This window comes from Salmo trutta, chromosome 18, assembly GCF_901001165.1.
Source record: "Salmo trutta chromosome 18, fSalTru1.1, whole genome shotgun sequence".
Taxonomy (NCBI): Eukaryota; Metazoa; Chordata; class Actinopteri; order Salmoniformes; family Salmonidae; genus Salmo; species Salmo trutta.
In genome coordinates this window covers 49,057,389-49,084,292 of record NC_042974.1, presented here as the reverse complement: position 1 = coordinate 49,084,292, position 26,904 = coordinate 49,057,389, and the positions used below count along the sequence as shown (strand labels likewise).

General features: G+C 41.9%; 1 protein-coding gene across 1 annotated transcript in view; it reads left to right on the top strand.

The window, feature by feature from the left end:
- LOC115153435 (leucine-rich repeat-containing protein 1-like) overlaps positions 1-25,156 on the top strand; it is a 69,759-nt gene extending 44,603 nt beyond the window's left edge. Inside the window, exons 9-14 of the mRNA XM_029698875.1 lie at positions 552-670; positions 1,194-1,277; positions 6,319-6,434; positions 8,398-8,570; positions 21,670-21,809; positions 23,638-25,156. Of these exons, the coding sequence (XP_029554735.1) occupies positions 552-670; positions 1,194-1,277; positions 6,319-6,434; positions 8,398-8,570; positions 21,670-21,809; positions 23,638-23,790 (785 nt within the window). The 3' untranslated portion in view covers positions 23,791-25,156. The remainder of the gene's footprint in view (positions 1-551; positions 671-1,193; positions 1,278-6,318; positions 6,435-8,397; positions 8,571-21,669; positions 21,810-23,637) is intronic.
- The last annotated feature ends 1,748 nt before the right edge of the window (positions 25,157-26,904 follow it).

The following is a 26,904-nucleotide window of genomic DNA, read 5'->3' as shown; positions in this document are numbered from 1 at the left end:
TTCAATTGTTTTGGTCCCCACACGGATAGTAAAATAAACGTGTGTGTGCATTTGTGTGCACTCATGCGTTTGTATGCATGCGTGTTTGTGTACATGTTTGTTATTGGTCACTTGTTTTACCATGTCATGCATTGGACCATGCTGAAACTGATTAGGTCAAAGATGGGATCAACATCAATGTAAACTGAGCGTAAACCGGAAGTTAATCTGAGCAGATGAAACAATGTTTCTTACTTTTACCAAAAGAGATTGTGAATCACATAATAAGATAGTCCACATTTGGTAACTGAACTGATTTAATAACACAGGTGATGTGCCCCTAGGGCACAATATAACTTTGGATGAATGGAAAATGAAATGTGACAGTCATTAAATCCATATAAAATCATTTGATGTTTTATTGATCTGTCGTTTCATTAGCCATAGGCTCTGGTGTTGGTTGCAAATCAACTAACTTGTTTTACGAATTATATTGATTGCCATGCTATCCTCACTACTCTCATATGTCTATATCAAAGTATGTAACACTTTTTTTTTTTCTCTCTCTGCAGGAAATCTAAGGCGACTGTCGATATTGAAAGCAGACCAGAATCGGCTTGCCCAGCTACCAGAGAGCATTGGCAACTGTGAGAGTCTCACTGAACTGGTGCTCACTGAGAATCGGCTACAGGTGGGTTTGTGGTTGCGCTATACTTGCTCATATATACATATTATTATTATGAGGGCATGTTTGATAAGTAAGACCCAATTACTTTTCTTTTATGTAATTGAGATCACAAGACACATGGCTGACTTTTTCAGCCCACGACAAACACTTTAATTTGATATAACTCAACTCTGATGGCTGCCCTTTTCGGTCCTTTGAAAGACCTTGTGCTTACAGTATAGCATAACAATTTGTAATTTTACTTCTGAAGGGATGTATTCTCTTATTATTGTGTAACCTTTGACCTCCATTATGCCCTTAGTCTTCACTTCCTAATAGGCTAAAAACATCTAAGTGTGCGCCAGGAACTTATCCTCTTTACCACTAGCCAATCAGATATGTTTATGTCATCCTCACAGTGGGACTGTGCAGGTAATCCCCATGCTCAGGCCACTAGCCGGTCTACTGTCACTGCTACACCTATTACTGTAATTGCGAACTGTAGATGTTTAATGTATTATTTCTTAATTGTTGTTTCTCTCTTTAGAGTTTGCCAAGAAGTATTGGAAAACTAAAGAGACTTTCCAACTTCAACTGTGATAGGAACCGACTAGCGTCATTGCCAAAAGAGGTATGCTATAGTCTTTCAACATGTAATAGTTTGAAGCAAATGTGAGATTTGTTGATGAATGGTAGGTCCTTCATGCTTCACAGGGCACCACAGTCCATAGTCTAGTGCAGGTATTCCCAACCTGGGGTACGGGTATGCGCAATGCCGTCGGAGGTACGACAATACAAATGTGATTCACATGTAAAATAACTTTATTTTATAAATTAAAAAAAGTAAAATAATATTCAAATTTCAAACAGTCCATATATATTTTCCAACGGGGCTATACATTTGGGTGAGTTTTTTTTCTTGCCTGAGTAGCCTCGTTTCACTGCCTAAAATTAAACCATCTAGTGTTCATCGAAATAACAACATAATGCCAAATACAGGTAGCCTAGTCAAATAATTAACATCCAATCGCATTAACCGTTACTCTTTCGCGGGAATTCCACTAACGGTCTGTATGTAGCCAAACGTAGCTGCTGCTCATTCCTTTTGCTTGAAAACTGATAAATGATTAAAAAAAAGTAAGGCCTTGTCCATACCAGCAGTACTACACCTGCACCTGTTGACGACACAAGTTGTTCTGCTTCCACAAGCACATCCAATGCTAGCATCAGTAATTCTACATTTGTTGTTAGACCAGCTAGCATGGACAGTGAGGGTTGTGAATCTGATGCAGCCGAAGAGCTACTGCCCCCTTACACGGGAAAGCACCGAACAACAGACAGGGACGTTGGACCATCGAAGAGGTGCAAATATGATGAGAACTACATTGATTTGGGGTTCACCTATATTGGGAGTAGTGCCTTTCCTCAGCCACAGTGTGTTATGTGCAAAAGTACTATCTCACAACTCGATGAAACCTTCACTCTTGCGCAGACGTTTAGAAACGAAACATGCCAATTAGAAAAATAAGCCACAGAAGTTTTTTGTGCGAGAATTAAGATGACTTTCAAGTAGTAAGACATGTATAAAAGCAACAGATACCATTAATAGGAAGGGGCTAGAAGCATCTTACATGGTGAGCTGCCGAGTGGCTAGGACAGGCAAGCCCCATACTATTGTGGAGGACTTCTTTCTTCCTGCTGCCGTGGATATGGCTGGGACAATGCTGGGGGAAAGGCAAAAAAACTATACAGACAATGCTTTCATCAAACAACACTGTTTCACGACACATCAGTGATATGACAGGAGATGTTTTGAAACAATTATTGCTTCGCATACATGCCAGTGAATTCTATGCGTTACAGTTGGATGAGTCAACAGATGTGGCGGGCCTGGCACAACTCCTGGTATATGTCCGTTACGTTTATGGGGGGTCAATTAAGGAAGACATCCTCTTCTGGAAACCAGGACAACAGGATAGGATATTTTTTAAGTACTGGACAGCTTTGTGACATCAAATGGACATTTGTGGTCAAGATGTGTTGGTATCTGTACTGATGGTGCAAAAGCCATGACAGGAAGACATAGTGGAGTGGTAACGCGCGTGCAAGCAGTTGCTCCCAACGCCACTTGAGTACACTGCAGCATCCACCGAGAGGCTCTTGCTGCCAAGGGAATGCCTGACAGCTTGAAGGACATTTTGAACACTACAGTGAAAATGGATAACTTTGTTAAAGCAAGGCCCCTGAACTCTCGTGTATTTTCTGCACTATGCAATGATATGGGCACCGACCATGTAACGCTTTAACAACATACAGAAGTGCGTTGGTTATCAAGGGGCAAAGTATTGACACTTTTTTTTATTTATTGAGAGACGAGTTTAAAGTTCTTTACTGACCATAGTTTTCACTTGTCTGACTGCTTGCATGATGACGGGTTTCTCACACGACTGGCCTATCTGGGTGATTGTTTTTTCTCCCCTGAATGATCTGAATCTAGGATTACAGGGACTCTCCACAACTATATTCAATGTGTGGGACAAAATTGAGGCTATGATTAAGAAGTTGGAGCTCTTCTTTGTCTGCATTAACAAGGACAACACACAGGTCTTTCTATCCTTGTATGACTTTTTGTGTGCAAAAAAGCTTACGGACAATGTCAAATGTGATATAGCGAAGCACCTGAGTGAGTTGGGTGCGCAATTACGCAGGTACTTTCCCGAAACGGATGACACAGACAACTTAATTCGTTATCCCTTTCATGCCCTGCCTCCAGTCCACTTACCGATATCTGAACAAGAGAGCCTCATCAAAATTCCAACAAGCGGTTCTGTGAAAATGTAATTTAATCAGAAGCCACTGCCAGATTTCTGGATTGGGCTGCACTCAGAGTATCTTTCCTTGGCAAATCGGGCTGTTTAGACACTGATGCCCTTTGCAACCATGTACCTATGTGAGAGTGGATTCTTGGCCCCCACTAGCATGAAACTAAATACAGGCACAGACTGTTTGTGGATTTTTTTTTAAGACTGAGACTCTCCAATATAACCCAACATTGCAGAGTTATGAGCATCCTTTCAACATACCCTTCTCATTAACCTATGGTAAGTTATTCACATTTTTTGATGAACAAATAAGGTTTTATATGTAAGGTGGCTAAATAAAGAGCAAAATTATTGATTATTATTTGTGCCCTGGTCCTATAAGAGCTCTTTGTCACTTCCCACGAGCCTGGTTGTGACAACTCACACTCATTCTTATGTTTAATAAATGTATCGTATAGTGTGTGTGTGGCAGGCTTACAATGATGGCAAAAAACAACATTTGAGAGTGCGCTGACCCTGGTGCTAGAGGGGGTATGCAGGTGGAGGTTGAATGTTTGAAGGGGTACGGGACTATAAAACGTTTGGTCAAGTGTATTTGTGCCAAGCTTTTATTATCTTAGCTATATTTTTTATGTTGTCAGGACATGAGGCTGCTTCCTTCTGAGTTTCTTTCTGTGATACAAGCACTTTTCCTTCTTTTTTTGTTTTATGACTCAAAGTTTTATTCCATCTCCCGTTGTGATCTTACCGTATCGATCACGTTTTGTGATGCAGCAGTGAAGTAGTTCCACTGTACATTGTGATTTACAACCCCGTTCTTGTATTATCTGAATGAGTGTGGACTGGATCCAAAAGCAATTTCTTCCCTTGCTGCGGTGAGCCACTTCTTCTGTGGGTGCTCTAGAATCAATGTGTGAGTGAAGTTGTCTGTTTGCATGTAATGCTATGTTAACCATTTTACCCCAATACTGTAAGCAAAATGCTTGTGCATGCTAGGTCTGAACATGCTCAGAAAAAGCTAACATAAACCTTGATCGCATCTCATTTTGTGATGGCATCTCATTTTGCCTTCATGATTTACCCTGCTGCTCGGACAAATGGATGTAAAATTATAGAAGCCTCAGTCATGAGTCAGTGGAATCTGGTTAGTGCATCCTCAGTGATCACTGTATGATTTGCATGCAGAGCTTTGCTGGACTAAACCTGACCCCCTCTGATTTTAATGGGTATTGTAAAAAGGCTAATCCTTACACCTGCTTACCAGCAAATCTGGTTTCTGTGAGCTGAATCCCATTCAGTGGAAGCGTATGCCACAGTCGTACTATGCAGCCAAAGGTCGATTTGTCATATCGACCTGACCAGGAGCACTCTCACAGGCACAAAAGCCATCTCCCGCTGTGACTGTCTTCACCCTAGACATGGCTGTGTGACTCTTCATTGTGTGTGACTTGACTGTCTGTCTGTCCGTACTTGAGCATGATTTCAGCTCTCTGGCTTCAGCTCTCCGGCTGTTGGCATGCTATCTTTTGTTTCCAGGGGTTTCAAGCACAGACAAAACAAGCACACACACTGACTGCAGTTCTCTGGTGGATTCAGCAGTGGTTTATTGTCCCAGAATGCCTGCTTCGTGTGTGTGCGTGTGAGAGAGACAGATACTGTTGTTGATTCTAGCCTCTTGTCTATTAAAGCGAACGCAAGCTCCGTCTGGTTAAAGTTTAATCTGAAAGAGGCCTTTAGTAGTTATACAATGCCCCTGTGTCTCAGTGTGAGTCCACAGCACTTTGCACAGATAATGTTGTTGTTTTATTATCTCTAACCATGAACATTTCTAACAGTAACAATAGTACTAGACAACTACTTGTTTACCACAGGTGTCGGGATGTAGCTATGTTCTTTTTAATTAACTGAAAATTGGCTCAAAGTTTCAAAACCTGATCTTGTTGTGATTTTAAATCCACACATTCAAGGTAAGATATCTGCTGAACCTTGGCTTATTTCCATTTTAATTGAACAGTTGCATATTCATTTAGTATTGACCCCCCCCCCAAACAAAAAGGTCTGCAATTTGTTAATATTTCCAAAGCACAATTCTAATGAATTTCCTAGACAAACAACGTACCCGGTATTGATGTTGTTTAATGGTGGGCCCATGCATGTAGCACTTTGTATATTCTACTTCTGAGATAATGGCTAGACTTTGAGTAGAACCTGTGTGTAGCCTACTAACTGTAACTCCTGCTGATATTTGTGCGTCTCTTCGAGGCACCTCTTTTTAAATCAATCTTAAGTACTCCAGTGGGGGCATCAGCTTAGCCAGATCCTTTTAACACGATGAGACTCCATTACTGTATTTGGTCCCTGTTCAGGTCTGTCTGGCCGCTGGCTGATAGTAGATTACAGTCTGACTACAGCACTTTAGCTGGCCCATCCGGTCCCTACTTCAACACACTACTAATTGCAGCTAATTTTAGCTCCTACTTTGCCAAACTCCATAGCCCAATTCCATCAAGATGCCCAATTCTGTGGCAAAGCTCCCAAATGCTTTTAATGGTTTACCTATCTATGCCCATTATGCTAAATAGATTTTGGAACAATTAAGGTAATTTTTATAAACAGAAATTCATTTTCTGTCATTTAGAAAATGCTAAGGTATAAAGCTAAATACTTAATTTTGATTATATTTTTTACGCAAACTGTTCTTACCAAAGCCTACTCCTCACTGCTCAAGATGTTTGTGTGCCTCAAAGAACACCTTCTCTGTTTGTATATGGAATTTTGTGGTGAAGATAAATTAAGTGTCTTTTAGAGTTTTAAATTGTCTTATTTGTATGCCTTTCTTTCCTAATCCAGATTGGAGGCTGCAGTAGCCTGAATGTCTTCTGTGTTCGAGGGAACAGGCTGACACGAATTCCCTCTGAGATCTCTCAGGCCACAGAACTGCATGTGTTTGATGTGTCTGGAAATCGGTAGGCTACATAAAAATTACATTTAATGCATGCAAATGTAATGCTTTATTAGCCTATGATCATATTCACATTATATCATATACACAACTGGTCAAAGTTTTAGAACATCTACTCATTCAAGGGTTTTTCTTTATTTTTTACTATTTTCTACATTGTAGAATAATAGTGAAGACATCACACTTATGATATAACACATGGAATCATGTAGTAACCAAAAAAGTGTTAAACAAATCAAAATATTTTTTACTTCAAATAGCCACCCTGTGCCTTGATGACAGCTTTGCATGCATACTATTGGCATTCTCTCAACCAGCTTCACCTGGAATGCTTTTCCAACAGTTTTTGTTGGAAAAGAGTTCCCACATATGCTGAGCACTTGTGGGCTGCTTTTCCTTCACTCTGCGGTCCAACTCATCCCAAACCATCTCAATTGGGTTGAGGTCGGGTGATTATGGAGGCCAGGATATCTGATGCAGCATCATCACTCTCCTTCTTGGTAAAATAGCCCTTAACCAGCCTCGAGGTGTTGGGTCATTGTCCTGTTGAAAAACAAATGATAGTCCCACTAAACCCAAACCAGATTGGATGGCGTATTGCTGCAGAATGCTGTGGTAGCCATGCTGGTTAAGTGTGCCTTGAATTCTAAATAAATCACAAGCAGTGTCACCAGCGAAGCACCCCCACACCATAACACCACCTCCTCCATGCTTCACGGTGGCAAATACACATGCAGAGATCATCCGTTCACCCACACCGCGTCTCACAAAGACACGGCGGTTGGAACCAAAAATCTCCAATATGGACTCCAGACCAAAGGACAGATTTCCACCAGTCTGCTCTCTATTGCTCGTGTTTCTTGGCCCAAGCAAGTCTCGTCTTCTTATTGGTGTCCTTTAATAGTGCTTTCTTTGCAGCAATTCGACTATGAAGGCCTGATTCACACAGTCTTCTCTGAACAGTTGATGTTGAGATGTCTGTTACTTGAACTCTGTGTTAGAATGGTGCCGGAGGAGATGGCTGCCATTTTACGGACTCCTAACCAATCGTGCTATTGTGTTTTTTTTCACGTTATTTGTAACTGTGACATGTGACAAATAAAATTTGATTTGAAGCATTTATTTGGGCTGCAATTTCTGTGGTTGGTAACTCTATTGATATTTTCCTCTGCAGCAGAGGTAACTCTGGGTCTTCCATTCCTGTGGCGGCCCTCATGAGAGCCAGTTTCATGATGGTGCTTGATGGTTTTTGCGACTGCACTTTAAGAAACTTTCAAAGTTCTTGAAATGTTCCGTATTGACTGACCTTCATGTCTTAAAGTAATGATGGACTGTTTTTTCTCTTTGGTTATTTGAGCTGCTCATGCCATAATATGGACTTGGTCTTTTACCAAATAGGGCTATCTTCTGTTTACCCCCCACCCCCCAACCTTGTCACAACTCAACTGATTGGCTCAAATTAACTTTTATTTAACCTTTATTTAACTAGGCAAGTCAGTTAAGAACAAATTCTTATTTACAATGACTGCCTATCGGTGCCTTTTTAACAAGGCACACCTGTTAATTGAAATGCATTCCAGTTGACTACCTCATGAAGCTGGTTGAGAGAATGCCAAGTTGACAGCTTTGCACACACAAGTCAAAGGGTTGCTATTTGGAGAATAAACACTTTTTTTGGTTACTACATGATTCCATATGTGTTATTTCATAGTTTTGGTGTCTTCACTATTATTCTACAATGTAGAAAATAGTAAAAAAAAAGAAAAACCCCTGAAGAGTTCTAAAACTTTTGACCTGTAGTGTATATTATTTATCTTATTATACACCAGACCCAGTAATGCTTTTAGATGTAGCAAAGTCAGTCATACTATTTGACACCAACATAGACTCTGAGCTGTCCACAAATCAATAAGGGTCACAAAATATTCTCTGCAGACTTTCAATAACACATTATCATCTCTCTCCAGACTACTCCACCTACCCATATCTCTGACCATGCTGCGACTCAAGGCCCTGTGGCTGTCAGAGAACCAGTCCCAGCCTCTACTCACCTTCCAGAATGACATGGATCCAGAGTCGGGGGAAAAAGTGCTCACCTGTGTTCTCTTGCCCCAGCAGCCTTTAGAACCTGACAGTAAAGGTAAGGTCTTCTCATGTACTACCATCTCTGTGGTCTTGTGGATAGAGTATCCGCCCTGAGACTGGAAAATTGGGAGTTCGATATCCGGCCGAGTCATTTTTATTTTATTTAACCTTTATTTAACTAGGCAAGTCAGTTAAGAACAAATTCTTATTTTGCAATGACGGACTACCCTGGCCAAACCCTCCCCTAACCCGTACAGCGCTGGGACAGTTATGCGCCGCCCTATGGGACTCCCGATCACGGCCGGTTGGGATACAGCCTGGGATCGAACCAGGGTTTGTAGTGACGCCCCTAGCACTGAGATTCAGACCGCTGCGCCACTCGGGTGCCTAAAGACTGTAAAAATGTGACCTGATCCTTCTCTGCTTGGCACTCTGCATTAAAGGGAAGATTTGTTTTATCCTTTCAATACGACATATCACTTTACATTTGTATTTCGGGAGAAATGTATATTTTTTATAATGTAAAGAGGAGCATTAGACGAGCAGGAGTGAAGCCACTGTCCACATAAGACAGCAAAGACCCACATATCGAGTCCTCGTTGTTTTTGCAAAAATAAATTGGCACTCTGAATAAAGCCAATTTATCATTTGACCATATCCTGTGATTTTTTTTTTTTTTTTTACATTTGTCAGCTAAAAATAAAGTTGCACTTATACAGCGCGCAGGCTTTTAGCATTGCCCCTTTTACACTTCTGCTGGCTTACCCCTACTAGCTAACCACTTGCAGCCTTGAAACGCATCACTTATTAGCAGTTCAGCATATCAGCATTTCTTTACATAGTAGACATTGAACGTCTATAACCAAACTGGCTAAAACTCCGTTGTTGGCCGATGGTAGCTATAGTTAGCCACATGCTAGCCTGAGGGTTAACATTGCTAATGTTACTAGCAGCAGTATTAGTAAATCCAGGTATACTGGCTAACACACATTGGCTACAATGATATCCTGCAAGTTATATCTTGCCTAGCTAAATAAAGGTAAAAAAATAATATTAACTCAGCCCCAGCAAGTAGTTCAGCAAAAATAAAGACATACCAAATAGTACCCCTTCAAATGAGTGGATTTGGCTTTTTCAGCCACACCCGTTGCTGACAGGTGTATAAAATCAAGCACACAGCAATGCAATCTCCATAGACAAACATTGGCAGTCGAATGGCCTTACTGAAGAGCTCAGTGACTTTCAACGTGGCACCGACATAGGATGCCACCTTTCCAACAAATCAGTTTGTCACATTTCTGCCCTGCTGGAGCTGCCCCGGTCAACTCTAAGTTCTGTTATTTTGAAGTGGAAACATCTAGGAGCAATGAAAGCTCAGCCGCGAAGTGGTAGGCCACACAAGCTCACAGAACGGGACCACCGAGTGCTGAAGCTCGTAGCACATACAAATCCTCTATCCTCAGTTGCAACCCTCACTACAAAGTTTCAAACTGCCTCTAGAAGCAACGTCTGCACAATAACTGTTTGTCTGGATCTTTATGAAATGGGTTTCCATGGCCGAGCAGCCACACATAAGCCTAACATCACCATGCGCAATGCCAAGCGTCGGCTGGAGTGGTGTAATGCTCGCCGCTATTGGACTCTAGTGCAGTGGAAATGCGTTCTCTGGAGTGAGGAATCATGCTTCACCATCTGGCAGTCCGACGGACGAATCTGAGTTTGGCGGATGCCAGGAGAACTCTACCAGCGTCAATGCATAGTGCCAACTTCTAAAGTTTGGTAGATTAGGAATAATGGCCTTGGGCTTTTTTTCATGGTTTGGGCTGTTCCAGTGAAGGGAAATCTTGAAGCTACAGCATACAATGACATTATAGACAATTCTGTGCTTCCAACTTTGTGGCAACAGTTTGAGGAAGGCCCTTTCCTGTTTCAGCATGACAATGCCCCCGTGCACAAAGCACGGGGGCATTGTAAAACTGTTGTTTTTGTCGCACTGCTTTGCTTTATCTTGGCCAGGTTGCAGTTCTAAATGAGAACTTCTTCTCAACTGGCCTACCTGGTTAAATAATAGATAAATAAAATTAAAAGGGTCCATACAGAAATGGTTTGTCGATCGGTGTGGAAGAACTTGACTGGCCTGCACAGAGCCCTGACCTCAACCCCATCGAACACCTTTGGGATGAATTGGAACGCCGACTGCGAGCCAGGCCTAATTGCCCAACATCAGTGCCGACCTCACTAATCCCTGCAGCAATGTTCCAACATCTAGTGGAAAGCCTTCCCAGAAGAGTGGAGGCTATTATAGCAGCAAATGGGGGACCAACTCCATATTAATGCCCATGATTTTGGAATGAGATGTTCGACAAGCAGGTGTCCGCATACTTTTGGTCATGTAGTGTACCATGAAATAAAGAATGACATTAATCAGATTTAATATTTGACTATTAATTTCTGCAAAACGTGCATTATTCTGTTGATTTGAGTTGTAGTAGCTAGCTAGCTTGCTTTCTAGCTAGCTTATTCCATCCCCACACACACTAGAGCCGTGTGAGTGGGCCAATTTGTTTTGTATGGCCCGATTCACTAAGATAGCTGGTTATCCTTGTTTATTATCATAGTAGCAACATAACATGACAACTCTATGGGCACTGTAGTACCTACCAACCCGAACGGATAATCTCTGCATGTGTGGTTCCCACCGTGAAGCATGGAAGAGGTGTGATGGTGAGGGGCTGCTTTTCTGGTGACATGGTCTGTGATTTATGTAGAATTCAAGGCACACTTAACCAGTATGGCTACCACAGCATTCTGCGGCGATACACCATCCAATCTGGTTTGGGCTTAGTGGGACTATCATTTTGTTTTTTCAACAGGACAATGACCCAACACACCTCCAGGCTGTGTAAGGTCTATTTGACCAAGAAGGAGAGTGGTGGAGTGCTGCATCAGATGACCTGGCTTCCACAATCACCTGACCTCAACCCAATTGAGATGGTTTGGGATGAGTTGGACTGCAGAGTTTTAAAAATATATATTTTTAAATTATTTCACCATTATTTAACCAGGTAGGCCAGTTGAGAACAAGTTCTCATTTACAACTGCGACCTGGCCAAGATAAAACAAAGCAGTGCAACAAAAACAACAGCACGGAGTTACATGTAAAAAAAAAAAAAGTACAGTCAATAACACAATAGAGTGAAGGAAAAGCAGCCAACAAGTGTTCAGCATATCTGGGAACTCCTGCATGACTGTTGGAAAAGCATTCCAGGTAAAGCTGGTTGTGGGAATGCCTAGAGTGTGCAAAGCTCTCATCAAGGCAAAGGGTGGCTACTTTGAAGAACATAAAATAGATTTTGATTTGTTTAACACTTTTTTGGTTACTACATGATTCCATATGTGTTATTTCATAGTTTTGATATCTTCACTATTTTTCTACAATTAAGAAAATAGTAAAAATAAAGAAAAACCCTTGAATGAGTAGGTGTCCAAACTTTTGACTAGTACTGTACATGTCATTAAACAGTGCACCTCCGCCACCACCAGTTTCTCTTGAAGTTGGTATATGCGTTTTTGATAATTGTATTTAAAATTGTGAAAATAAAAGTGTGTGTGTGTGTGTAAAATATGTTTATAAACTTTTGCATAAAGACATTTTTAGAAAGACTATCGTCAATCTACATTGCCATCACTTCTTTCAAATCTAACAACATCCATTTTCATCACCAGTAAGAAACTGCTAACATCTAAGAACTGCTAGCAAACTTGCTAGCACAACAAGTGAACAACTTTGGGAGGGCAAGCTTGCCAATTTTTTTATTTTATATATACTGCTCAAAAAAATAAAGGGAACACTTAAACAACACATCCTAGATCTGAATGAAATAAATAATCTTATTAAATACTTTTTTCATTACATAGTTGAATGTGCTGACAACAAAATCACACAAAAATAATCAATGGAAATCATATTTATCAACCTATGGAGGTCTGGATTTGGAGTCACACTCAAAATTAAAGTGGAAAACCACACTACAGGCTGATCCAACTTTGATGTAATGTCCTTAAAGCAAGTTAAAATGAGGTTCAGTAGTGTGTGTGCCCTCCACGTGCCTGTATGACCTCCCTACAACGCCTGGGCATGCTCCTGATGAGGTGGCGGATGGTCTCCTGAGGGATCTCCTCCCAGACCTGGACTAAAGCATCCGCCAACTCCTGGACAGTCTGTGGTGCAACGTGGCGTTGGTGGATGGAGCGAAACATGATGTCCCAGATGTGCTCAATTGGATTCAGGTCTGGGGAACGGGCGGGCCAGTCTATAGCATCAATGCCTTCCTCTTGCAGGAACTGCTGACACACTCCAGCCACATGAGGTCTAGCATTGTCTTGCATTAGGAGGAACCCAGGGCCAACCGCACCAGCATATGGTCTCACAAGGGGTCTGAGGATCTCATCTCGGTACCTAATGGCAGTCAGGCTACCTCTGGCGAGCACATGGAGGGCTGTGCGGCCCCCCCAAAGAAATGCCACCCCACACCATGACTGACCCACCGCCAAACCGGTCATGCTGGAGGATGTTGCAGGCAGCAGAACGTTCTCCACGGCGTCTCCAGACTCTGTCACATCTGTCACATGCTCAGTGTGAACCTGCTTTCATCTGTGAAGAGCACAGGGCGCCAGTGGCAAATTTGCCAATCTTGGTGTTCTCTGGCAAATGCCAAACGTCCTGCACGGTGTTGGGCTGTAAGCACAACCCCCACCTGTGGACGTCTTGCCCTCATACCACCCTCATGGAGTCTGTTTCTGACCGTTTGAGCAGACACATGCATATTTGTGGCCTGCTGGAGGTCATTTTGCAGGGCTCTGGCAGTGCTCCTCCTGCTCCTCCTTGCACAAAGGCGGAGGTAGCGGTCCTGCTGCTGGGTTGTTGCCCTCATACGGCCTCCTCCACGTCTCCTGATGTACTGGCCTGTCTCCTGGTAGCGCCTCCATGCTCTGGACACTACGCTGACAGACACAGCAAACCTTCTTGCCACAGCTCGCATTGATGTGCCATCCTGGATGAGCTGCACTACCTGAGCCACTTGTGTGGGTTGTAGACTCCGACTCATGCTACCACTAGAGTGAAAGCACCGCCAGCATTCAAAAGTGACCAAAACATCAGCCAGGAAGCATATGAACTGAGAAATGGTCTGTGGTCCCCACCTGCAGAACCACTCCTTTATTGGGGGTGTCTTGCTAATTGCCTATAATTTCCACCTGTTGTCTATTCCATTTGCACAACAGCATGTGAAATGTATTGTCAATCAGTGTTGCTTCCTAAGTGGACAGTTTGACTTCACAGAAGTGTGACTGACTTGGAGTTACATTGTGTCGTTTAAGTGTTCCCTTTATTTTTTTGAGCAGTGTATATTATTTTTTTTACCTTTATTTAACCAGGTAGGCTAGTTGAGAACAAGTTCTCATTTGCAACTGCGACCTGGACAAGATAAAGCATTGCAATTCGACACATACAACAACACAGAGTTACACACTGAATAAACAAAACATAGTCAATAATACAGTAGAACAAAAGAAAACAAAAAGTCAATATACAGTATGTGCAAATGAGGTAGGATAAGGGAGGTAAGGCGATAAATAGGTCATGGTGGCGAACTAATTACAATATAGCAATTAAACACTGGAATGGTAGATGTGCAGAAGATGAATGTGCAAGTAGAGGTACTGGGGTGCAAAGGAGCAAGATGATAGATAAATAAATAAATAAATAAATAAATACAGGATGACAAGTGAGATATACCTGCTTGAGCGCGTGCTATGAGTGGGTGCTGCTATGGTGACCAGTGAGCTGAGATAAGGCGGGGCTTTACCTAGCAGAGACTTGTAGATAACCTGTAGCTAGTGGGTTTGGCGATGAGTATGAAGCGAGGGCCATCCAACGTACAGGTCGCAATGGTGGGTAGTGTATGGGGCTTTGGTGACAAAACAGATAATCACAGATTGAATTGTGATTAACTGCATCCAGTTTGTTGATGAGAGTGTTGGAGGCTATTTTATAGATGACATCACTGAAGTCGAGGATCGGTAGGATGGTCAGTTTTACGAGGGTATGTTTGGTAGCATGAGTGAAGGATGCTTTGTTGCAAAATAGGAAGCCGATTCTAGATTTAATTTTTGATTGGAGATGCTTAATGTGAGTCTGGAAGGTGAGTTTACAGTCTAACCAGACACCCAGGTATTTGTAGTTGTCCACGTATTCTAAGTCAGAGCCGTCCAGAGTAGTGATGCTGGACGGGCGAGCAGGTGCGGGCAGTGATCGATTGAATGGCATGCATTTAGTTTTACTTGTGTTTAAGAGCAGTTGGAGGCCACGGAAGGAGAGTTGTATGGCATTGAAGCTCGTCTGGAGGTTAGTTAACACTGTGTCCAAAGAGGGGCCAGAAGTATACGGAATGGTGTCGTCTGCGTAGAGGTGGATCAGAGAATCAATCACCAGCAGCAAGAGCAACATCATTGATGTTGCTCTCCCAAAGAGACTGCCAGAGGTCTGGACAACAGGCCCTCCAATTTGACACACTGAACTCTGTCTGAGATGTAGTTGGTAAACCAGGCGAGGCAATCATTTGAGAAACCAAGGCTGTCGAGTCTGCCAATAAGAATGTGGTGATTGACAGAGTCGAAACCCTTGGCCAGGTCGATGAATACGGCTGCACAGTAATGTCTCTTATCGATGCCGGTTATGATGTTGTTTAGGACCTTGAGCGTGGCTGAGGTGCACCCATGACCAGCTCTGAAACCAGATTGCATAGCGGAGAAGGTACTGTGGGATTCAAAATGGTCAGTAATCTGTTTGTTAACTTGGCTTTCGAAGACCTTAGAAAGACAGGGTAGGATAGATATAGGTCTGTAGCAGTTTGGGTCAAGAGTGTCCCCTCCTTTGAAGAGGGGGATGACAGCAGCTGCTTTCCAATCTTCTGGAATCTCAGACGACACGAAAGAGAGGTTGAACAGGCTAGTAATAGGGGTTGCAACAATTTCAGCAGATAATTTTTAGAAAGAAAGGCTCCAGATTGTCTAGCCCGGCTGATTTGTATGGGTCCAGATTTTGCAGCTCTTTCAGAACATCAACTATCTGGATTTGGGTGAAGGAGAAATGGTGGGGGCTTTGGCTGGTTGCTGTGGAGGGTGCCGGGCAGTTGACCGGGGTAGGGGTAGCCAGGTGGAAAGCATGGCCAGCTGTAGAGAAATACTTATTGAAATTCTCAATTCTAGTGTATTTATTGGTGGTAACATTGTTTCCTAGCCTCAGAGCAGTGGGCAGCTGGGAGGAGGTACTCTTATTCTCCATGGATTTTACAGTGTCCCAGAACCTTTTTGAGTTAGTACTACAGGATGCAAATTTCTGTTTGAAAAGCTAGCCTTAGCTTTTCTTACTGCCTATGTATATTTGTTCCTAACTTCCCTGAAAAGTTGCATATCATGGGGGCTATTCGATGCTAATGCAGAACGCAATGGATGTTTCTGTGCTGGTCAAGGGCAGACAGGTCTGGAGTGAACCAAGGAGTATATCTATACCTTGTTCAACATTTTTTGAGTGGGGCATGCTTATTTAAGATGGTGAGGAAGGCACTTTTAAAGAATAGCCCGGCATCATCTACTGACGGGATGAGGTCAATGTCATTCCAGGATACCCCGGCCAGGTCGATTAGAAAGGCCTGCTCGCAGAAGTGTTTTAGGGAGCGTTTGACAGTGATGATGGGTGGTCGTTTGGTCGCAGACCCATTACGGATGCAGGCAATGAGGCAGTGATCACTGAGATCTTGATTGAAAACAGTAGAGGTGTATTTGGAGGGCAAGTTAGTTAGGATGACATCTATGAGGGTGCCCGTGTTTACGGATTTGGGGTTTTACCTGGTAGGTTCAATGATAATTTGTGTGAGATTGAGGGCATCAAGCTTAGATTGTAGAATGGCCGGGGTGTTATTAACAAGAAATTTGTGGTGGTTGAAAAATGATTTTTAATGACTCCAACCTAAGTGTATGTAAACTTCCGACATCAACTGTAAATGGCCTATACGGAGAAGGAAACAACACTTTTATTGACCTGATCATTTTTATGAATCACCACCTCACATCGGTTTCTAGATAGCGACAGGGGTGAAACCTACAATATGATCCCTTAATGATGTCACATTAAATCCATTTCAATCAGTGTAGATGAAGCGTCCCACCTAGCCCATAGAGGTTAAGCATGTCCTAGTTTAGGACACCTAGTTGCACGAGCTCAGAAGATGGATGCGGGGCAATCAATTCACATATGGTATCGAGGGCACAGCTAGGGGCAGAGGGAGGTCTATAGCAAGCGGCAACAGTGAGAGACTTGTTTCTGGAAAGGTGAATTTTTAGAAGTAGAAGCTCGAATTGTTTGGGTACAGACTTGGATAGTAATACAGAACGCTGCAGGCTATCTTTGCAGTAGATTGCCACACCGCCCCCTTTGGCAGTTTTATCTTGGCGGAAAATGTTATAGTTAGCGATGGAGATTTCAGGGTTTTTGGTGGTTTTCCTAAGCCAGGATTCAGACACGGCTAAGACATCCGGGTTGGCAGAGTGTGCTAAAGCAGTGAGTAAAACTAACTTAGGGAGTAGGCTTCTAATGTTAACATGCATGAAACCAAGGCTTTTACGGTTACAGAAGTCAACAAATGAGAGCACCTGGGGCATGGGAGTGGAGCTAGGCACTGCAGGACCTGGATTAACCTCCACATCACCATAGGAACAGAAGAGAAGTAGGATAAGGGTACGGCTTAAGGCTATACGAACTGGCTGTCTAGCACGTTCGGAACAGAGAGTAAAAGGAGCAGGTTTCTGGGCACTATAGCATAGATTCAAGGCATAGTGTACAGACAAAGGTAAGGTAGGATGTGAGTACATTGGAGGTAAACCTAGGCATTGAGTAATGATGAGAGCAATATAGTCTCTAGAGACGTTTAAACCAGGTGATGTCATCGCATTTGTAGGAGGTGGAATAACATGGTTGGTTAAGGCATTTTGAGCAGGGCTAGAGGCTCTACAGTGAAATAAGACAGTAATCACTAACCAGGACAGTAATCGACGAGGCATATTGATATTAGAGAGAGGCATATTGATATTAGAGAGAGGCATATTGATATTAGCCGTTAGCAGACCGGGGATAGCCGTTAGCAGACCGGGGATAGCCGTTAGCAGACCGGGGCAGGCGGGCTAGCAGTTAGCAGACCGGGGCAGGCAAGTTAGCCTTTGGGGGACGTCGCAATGGGGGTAAGTCTGTTTTTGCCTCCTTCGTGCGGTGACGTCGATAGACCAGTCGAGGAATTAGTACGGTACCAAGTAGCTCCAGGTAGCTGTTTAGCAGAATGGGCCTTCAGCGGACGTCGCACCTGAGGGGCCTGTTGGAATCCTCGGTCAGATTATGTCGCTCTTCCAGTCGTAGAGAATCGTCGGGGTTCCGTGCCCTGTACCGGCAGTAGAAGGGGTCCGGATATTGTAGCACAGGAGTGGGCTTCGGTGGTAGCACAGGAGCCCAGGCCGGGCTAGCTTCAGGCTAATTGGTGCTTGCTCCGGGATGGAAACGCTAGCCAGGAATAGTCACCCGGGATTGCGGTTAGCTAGTTGCGAAGATCCAGATGAAAATGTTCAGAGTTTGCGTGCGGTAGGAATCCGGGGATATGGGGGGGGGGGGGGTAATATAAATATTATAATAATAATAATAATAATAATAATAATAGGTCCGTTATGCTCTGGTTTGAGTCACACTGTTCGAACTGGCGATAGCTTTCCGAGCTTAAGGTTAGCTGATGACCGCTAGCAATGGTTTGCTGACTAATAGCTGGTAGGTAGTTAGCTGGCTAGCTTCAGTTGAAGGATTCCAGATCCGAAGTAAATAGAAATACTTTAGAAAAAAAACTGATCCACGCCACATTGGGTGAGGCGGGTTACAGGAGAGTATTTGGAAGTAGAGGTTTAGGAAAATATTTTTAAAAGATATGCGAAGAAAATTATGTAAAAAGATATACAAGGGACAGGACAAAGACATCGACGTCTGACTGCTACACCATCTTGGATTATAGAGACCCCTGGAAATCATCCAACGAAAGTAAGAACTGCATTTAAACCGAAAATATACAGTCAGAGGAGAATAATTAATCTGATAAAGGAATTTTGGGTGGGGGTGAAATAGAGGCATACTAGAACAAAAGAAACGCAACGCCATGTGTAAATTAATAACAAATTAGTGCAGGAAATTTAAGAAATTCATGAAAATTATGAATTTAACAAATAACTATGCAAATGGAAAACCATTGGTTTAGTTCTGGATTTGAGGCTACAAAAAGGGATTTTAATTCCTATGCAATGTTCTAGGACTAGTTCACTGTCAGTTTTGTCCTCCTATTATTTTTGTTTAAGTTTTGTTGAACAGTAAAAAGCAATCAGAATGGAGAAAAGCCCATTCAAACCACTTGGAATTCATTTGTTGCCATCCCAGGGCCATGCACTACCCATAAAGCATATTTAGAACTTTTATTATTCAGAAACCTCAAATACCGTCCTGCCTTCAAAAATGATAAAAATACCAGGATATCATATTTTAAGCTGTCACTGAGCTTTGTATGTTCTACTGTCAAAACTACTATGACAACTAGCTATACCGCAGCTGCCTACAGTAAAAAGAGACCTGTAATGTCACAGTGATTCTTTCTATATGAGTTTCAATTTGTATTACGTGATCTTGGTCATTGGCAATTTCATTACCTAAAAGCTTTCTCAGGGGTCACTGGCCTCTCTATACACCTACTGTATGTAATCATTTATAGGTCAGCTATAAGCGCCTTTACTTCAAATTCTACCCCAGAGTGAAATTAGTTTAATCCTACAGGTTATATCCTATTCCCATTCTAAGTCACTCCTTTGCATATTCTCCAGGGTCCTACAAGCATTAGATTCGGTCTTAACATGATCGAAACCGTGGGGCACTTATCACATGAACTACCTGGAGAAGCACACAGAGTCCTGTATCCCTGATCTGTCACTGTATTGATGATGCATATTAAGAGGGGGAAGTGGGGATCACAGAGCCTCTAACCCAGGGGTGTAAAACTCATTTTTCCTGCAGGCTGCATTCGGTCGTCACCGAGGTCCGGAGGGCCGTACTATTTCCTCACTGTCAAAATGTACCAAAAAATAGTTATTTCCTTCGCTTTTGGAATTCGCTATGCTCCCTGATTGTCTAGTGGGCCTGATTTGGTGTCACAGTTTTGCCCCAGCCCCAGCTAATACACCTAACTCCAATAATCACCTAATCATGATCTTCAGTTTAGAAGACAATTTGATTAATCAGTTGTGTTTGCTAGGGATGGAGAAAGAAGTGTGACACCAATCAGGTCCTCGAGGACTGGAATTGCCACCCCTGACTCTAGTATGACTGTTAGCTTGCTGGACAGAGTGAATAGACTATAAATGTTGGTCTATTGTAATTTCTACACAGTATAGATTTGGTTTTAGTCATTTCAATGTCGACGGAGATTGTTTGCCCAGATTTCTTTTTTTTAATACTACCGGTCAAAAGTTTTAGAACACCTACTCATTCAAGGGTTTTTCTTTATTTTTACAATTTTCTACATTGTAGAATAATAGTGAAGACATCAAAACTATGGAATCAGGTGGTAACCAAAAAAGTGTTAAACAAATCAAAATATATTTGAGATTCTTCTAATAGCACCCTTTGCCTTGATGACAGATTTGCACACTCTTGGCATTCTCTCAACCAGCTTCACCGGGAATGCTTTTCCAACAGTCTTGAAGGAGTTCCCAGATATGCTGAACACTTGTTGGTTTGCGATGGAAAAGCAGCCATCTCAATTTGGTTGAGGTCAGGGGATTGTGGAGGCCAGGTCGTCTGATGCAGCACTCATCACTCTCCTTCTTGGTCAAATAGCCCTTACACAGCCTGGAGGTGTGTTGGGTCATTGTCCTGTTGAAAAACAAATGACAGTCCCACTAAGCCCAAACCAGATGGGATGGTGTATTGCTGAGGTAGCCATGCTGGTTAAGTGTGCCTTGAATTCTAAATAAATCACTGACAGTGTCACCAGCAAAGCACCCCCACACCATAACAACTCCTCCTCCATGCTTTAAGGTGGGAAATACAAATGCAGAGACCCGTTCACCCACACCACGTCTCACAAAGACACGGCAGTTGGAACCAAAAATCTCAGATTGTGACTCCAGACCAAAGGACACATTTCCACCGGTCTAATGTCCATTGCTTGTGTTTCTAACTAGGCAAGTCAGTTAAGAACAAATTCTTATTTACAATGACGGCCTAGGAACACTGGGTTAACTGCCTTGTTCAGGGCCAGAACGACAGATTTTTACCTTGTCAGCTCGAGGATTCGATCTAGCCACCTTTCGGTTACTAGCCCAACGCTCTAACCAGTAGGCTGCCTGCTGCCCCAGATAAAGAGGCTTAACTCCCGACTGAACTTCAGCCATTAAAATCTTTCTGTGCTGGGCGAGGAGAGGCTCGCTCACTAACTCAGCTGAGGCCTGGTAGAATCTAGGCCTGATCCAACTGTTTTGGATTTTGCGCGATCTCCACAACCTGGTTGCTGCACCCATATGTCATGTTTTTATTTTATTTGAATCATTGAGTGAATGACTACGGAGCATGTTCCTTGTTACGCCCATCCCCCTTGGTCCCTGACATGGCTCGGAATGAGAGGACTATGTGCTTATGTTCCATTCCATGGCCCTCATTCACTTGTGGAGCAGCAGATGAGGATCTAAAACGTGTGGAGGTCAAGTCAGTGAGCTCGAGTTGGGGGGGAGATTGTCTAGCTGTAAGCTTGTGACTAAGCTGGGATTTGGAACTGTGATCTGGATGGTTCCAAGTGCTCATCTGGGGAGGGTGGGCGGTTTGGGGGTGCAGATTGAGTGATGCAATCATACCAAACACATTGATTTTAATCAGTTGGAGAATTCAGGCCACTTTTGTGTTAGTTTTCACAAAGGTCTTACATTTCAAGCATGCATGTAAACATAATTTTGAAAAGCCAATCATTAATAAAGATGTGAACGATTACTATCCTCACACACACATCAAATGTATCCTGTTTTAGGCTCAGACAACCTGGCTCGCTGCGGTGCTCTGGAGAGCCTGGTGAATGACGTGATGGATGACACCTGGGATGACAGGGCCATGAACAGGATCAGTGCCATCCACTTCCTGGATGATGACGATGATGAGGATGATGAAAAGGTGAGGTGAAGCACTAGACGTGTGTGACGAGACGTGAGGAGCGTGTGAAGGGGAATGACAGGAGGCCGTGAGGAAGAAAAGACCTTTCACCATTCACAGGGGTCATTTGAAACGTCAACTGTCAATACTCACTAAACAAGGAATAGAGATTTAAAAAAAATATATATTCAACTAATATAAAGCATTGTTGAGTCCATTAACTGGTTGGAAAGTAGGTTTAATCTTTCAGATCTTTTAAATTGCAGTCGGGTCCAAAATGATCGTTAGCCTTGATAAAGATGAGCAAAAAAAGACTATAAAATAAATAATACAAATACTGAGCTATATTGTATGTAAAAGGAAAAAAAAGACAATTGCTCAGATAAAGATTTTGTTTAACAATTTAATATTATTTTTCCTCAAAGATAAGAGTCAAAATTATTGGCACCCTGGTTTTCAATAATAACTTTAAATAACTCACTGCACTGAGCCTTTAAAAGGGATCTTCGACCATTCCTCCATACAGAGTCTTTCCAAATCCTTGAGATCCTTCGTCTGCGCTTATGGACTTGCCCTCTTCAATTCAAGTCTCATAAAATATTTTTAGAAAAGGGCTCATTTCCATTAATAATAGAATATGCCATTTAGCAGACGCTTTTATCTAAAGCGACTTAGTCATGCGTGCAGACGTTTACGTATGGATAGTTGTTATCTTCGGAAGGTAAGGTATTGAAAACAGGTGCCAATAATTTTGACCCCTAGCTTTTTGAGAAAAAATTACTTGTTAAACAAAATCTCTTCCTCTGAGCAACTGTATTAGCATAAAATAGTATCCCCATTTTCTTTAGCATTCAATATTTATACAGTATTAAAGAAAAACATTTTTATCAAGGGTGCCAATAATTTTGGACCTTACTGTATGTCCAAGTGCAGATGTACACTCAGTTGCCAGTTTACTCATATAGTACCGGATCATAACCCCATTTGCTTCCAGAACAGCCTGCATTCTTTGGGGTCATGGAAATATTGCTCAAATGGTATCAAGGGACCTAAGGTGCACTAGGCTCTGGACTCATGCTGCTTACACCAAATCCTGACTCTGCCATCAGCATGACACAACATGAACCGGGATTCGTCGGACCAGGCAATATTTTTTTTCCCCACTCCTCAATTGTTCAGTGTTGGTGTTTGCGTGCCCACTGGAGCCACCACTTGTTTTTAGCTGATAGGAGTGTAACCTGGTGTGGTCATTTGCTGCAATAGCCCATCCGTGACAAGGACTGAGATGCGAATTTCACACCACTGTTGTTCTGCTCCGTTATTTGCCTGTTTGTGGCCCACCTGTTCGCTTGCATGATTCTTGCCATTCTCTTTCGACCTCTCATCAACAAGCTGCTTTCATCCACGGGACTGCCACTTACTGGATGTTTTTTGCACTATTTTCAGGAAACCCTAGACACTACCGTGCATGAAAAGCCTAGGAGGCTGGCCGTTTCTGAGATACTGGAACTGGTGCGCTAGGCACCGATGATCATACCACGGTTAAAGTTGCTTAGGTCACCCGTTTTGCCCATTCTAACGTTCAATCGAACAGTAGCTGAATGCCTCAATGCCTGTCTGCCTGCTTTACAGTATATACCAAAGTCATGGCCATGTGACTCACTGTCTGTAGGAACGAACCATGCATAAACTGGTCACTGAGTGTATAACATATTATATACGTTGCTATGAAGGTAATATAATACATGACAGAATGACAGACCTGTTGTTGTATAATCTGGGTCCATTCAGTCTTACAGATCCGTCTCACTGTTTCTCCTCCCTGTCCCTCTTTGTTTCCTCCCCACAGGGAACGCTGATGCGACGGGCCACTCCTCACCCAGGCGAGCTGAAGACTATGAAGAAAGCAGCGGAGAACCTCCGCAACGACCTGAATGCCGCCAAAGGCCTGGATTCCAACAAAAACGAGGTCAATAATGCTACAGTCACCACGTCTGTGTGACTCTTACCTCAGAAACATTCTTACCTCCTGTGTCTCTCGCCATGTTCTCCTGCACAACCCCTTGAACCTACTTTTCCCCACAAACCCCTCTGTGACCTACCTACCCCTCCTGCAGCTCATCCCTGGGACTCTGCTGTGATCCTCTTGTCCAGTATCTTACTTCATCTCCAATACCCTGCACGGTATCTGGCTCAGACTACCAGGGCCCATGTGCCTTCTTTTCAAACTATTGTGCTATCTTTTCAAACTGCAATAATATGCACAGGTGTGCTCCTTTTTTAAAGGTATTTTTTAAAGTTAGTGCTTTTTAAAGATGTATTTTTTTCCTTTTTTTTTTACAGACAATAGGTAGTTGCACTACTGTAACTCTTAAGTATATTAAATATTGTTGACTTCTTTATATATATTTGTTTTATTTTTAAACACTGGGGGAATATTTCTTTTTACATTTTGGGGATACTTAGTTTTTGGACCTACTGATTTAAGGGTTATTGTATAGTCATTTGTGAATATTGATACTTTTATACTTTTTGGCAGCTCAGATGGTGTAAATTAAAACAATGTATAGCAAGTTTCTTAAACTATCGCAGAATTTAAAAAATGTTATATCTTGGTATTTGGTACGTATTTTATTTCCTTTTTAGTGTTTTCTTTTTAAGTAAAGAAATTAACAAAAATGCAGTTGCTAATGTCTTATCAAAACAATATAATTCCCTTTGGGTGAGTAGACAGCCTCGGATCTTCTTTTCTACTCCATTGTCTAACTTCTTAATCAAATCCTTAACTCATTTTCATATAGACATGTTTGGTAATTTTGTAATTAAGTTTGGAACATGTACCATAACCACTCTCCCACAACCGATTGAGTGGAAGTGACAAGGCTGTCTTACTTTCTTTCATTGCGATTTACTGCTTTGAAATGTTTTCTTAATACCAGAAACGGCTGCATTTTAACATTTGCCACTTTCTCCCTTTAACACATGAGCTTGGACTTTCAATGGCCAATTTCATTACAAACAAGGTAATAAGGACCAGGGTGGAATCTTTTGAAAATGCAGTTGAAGCATACACTAATGCACTTCTTAAAGTTTATTGCGGCTTCATAAAAACGGATTGTTCTTCAAATGGTACACTACAACATTGATTTAACTTTTTTTGTTTTAAATGTATTTCAAGGAGAGGACCATATAAATTTGTTTTAATGTGGATTTCATTTTTCTTTTTAAATTATTTTCTTTAATGATCAAGCTGCACAAAAACAATTTGAAATTGGCATTGGACACTGAGCCTACAGATTTGGATTACTTTTAATCACTGATAAAATAAAATGGGTTTAAAACCAAACATGATTCGTTATTCCCCTTAACTCCGTTTTTAGTCCATTAGTCTTTAGTGTTTCAGCCTTTAGTCCTTTATGAAAAATGTAGACCTTCCATTTTTGCTTCACCAGCTCACAATTGTTAACATGTCATCTAACGTCTCATAACTGTTAACATGTCAAATCATAAACGCCATATTTTTTATATTCAAGCCGCACATGCCCGTTATCATTGATTATTCTTAAATACTGTATGTATTTGCCATTTAAAATTGTATTAGATTTAAAAAGTTTAATTTCATTTTTTTTTTTTAAGAAATCACTCTCAGTTTTAACAAAGCCCATTGATAAAGAGCTCATCAGGGTGGTCATTCACATACACACGTTAGTACTTTTTCCTCAACCATTCATCTCCTGTTTTGTCTATCCAACTTGCATTGCATGACTTGTGTATATAGTATGCAACACCTCACCTAACTGTCGTGTGCTGTATGTGAAGTCTGCTTGTCTTGAAATGAGAGTGTAAGTATTGACTGCATTCAATGTTGCATTCAATAAGTTTAAATTCCATGTGTTTATCTCAAGTAGGTGTTTATATTGTATTAATACAATGCAATGAGTATCATTATCCCTAACCGTGCCCTGGTTTTATTTAGGCTTGTAAAAGCAAATTATACATCCCCTGAACAGCTTGTATGATTTTCAAGTCTACAGTGCCTTCAGAAAGTATTCATACCTCTTGACTTATTCCACAATTTGTTCTTACAGCCTGAATTCAAAATGGATTAAAAATATTTTTTCCCACCTATCTACACACAATACCCCATAATGACAAAGTGAAACATGTTTTTAGAAATGTTTGCTAATTTATTGAAAATGAAATACAGAAATATCTTATTTACATAAATATTTACACGCCTGAGTCAATACAAGTTAGAATTACTGCTGTAAGTCCTACTGGACAAGTCTCAGAGCTTTGCACACCTGGATTGTACAATATTTGCCCATTATTCTTTTCAAACTGCTTTAAGCTCTGGCAAATTGGTTGTTGATCGTTGCTAGACAACCATTTTCAAGATTTGCCTAGGGTTTCAAGTAGATTTAAGTCAAAACTGTAACTTGGCCATACAGGAACATTCACCGTCTTCTTGGTAAGCAACTCCAGTATAGATTTGGCCTTGTTTTAGGTTATTGTCCTGCTGAAAGGGGAATTCATCTCCCACTATCTGGTGGAAAGCAGACTGATCCAGGTTTTATTCTTGGATTTTGCCTGTGCTGATAGGTGAATTAATCTCCCAGTTTCTTGTGGAAAGCAGACTGAACCAGGTTTTACTCCAGGGTTTTGCCTGTGCTTAGCTCCATTCAGTTTCTTTTTGTATCCTGAAAAACTCCCCAGTCCGTAATGATTACAAGCATACTCATAACATGATGCAGCCGCCACTATGCTTGAAAAATATGGAGTATACAGATAGCCTAGTGGCAGGTAGCCTAGTGGTTAGAGCGTTGGCCAGTAACCGAAAGGTTGCTGGATCAAATCCCGAGCTGACAAGGTAAAAATCTGTCATTCTGCCCCTGAACAAGGCAGTTGGCCGTCATTGTAAATAAGAATTTGTTCTTAACTGACTTGTCTAGTTAAATAAAGGTTAAAAAAAATGTGTTGTATTGGATTTGCCCCAAGCATAACACTGTATTGAGAACAGGATGCATGTTTTGGAATAGTTTTCTGTACAGGCTTCCTTTTCACTCTATCAATTAGGTTAGTATTGTGGAGTAACAAGAATGTTGTTGATCCATCC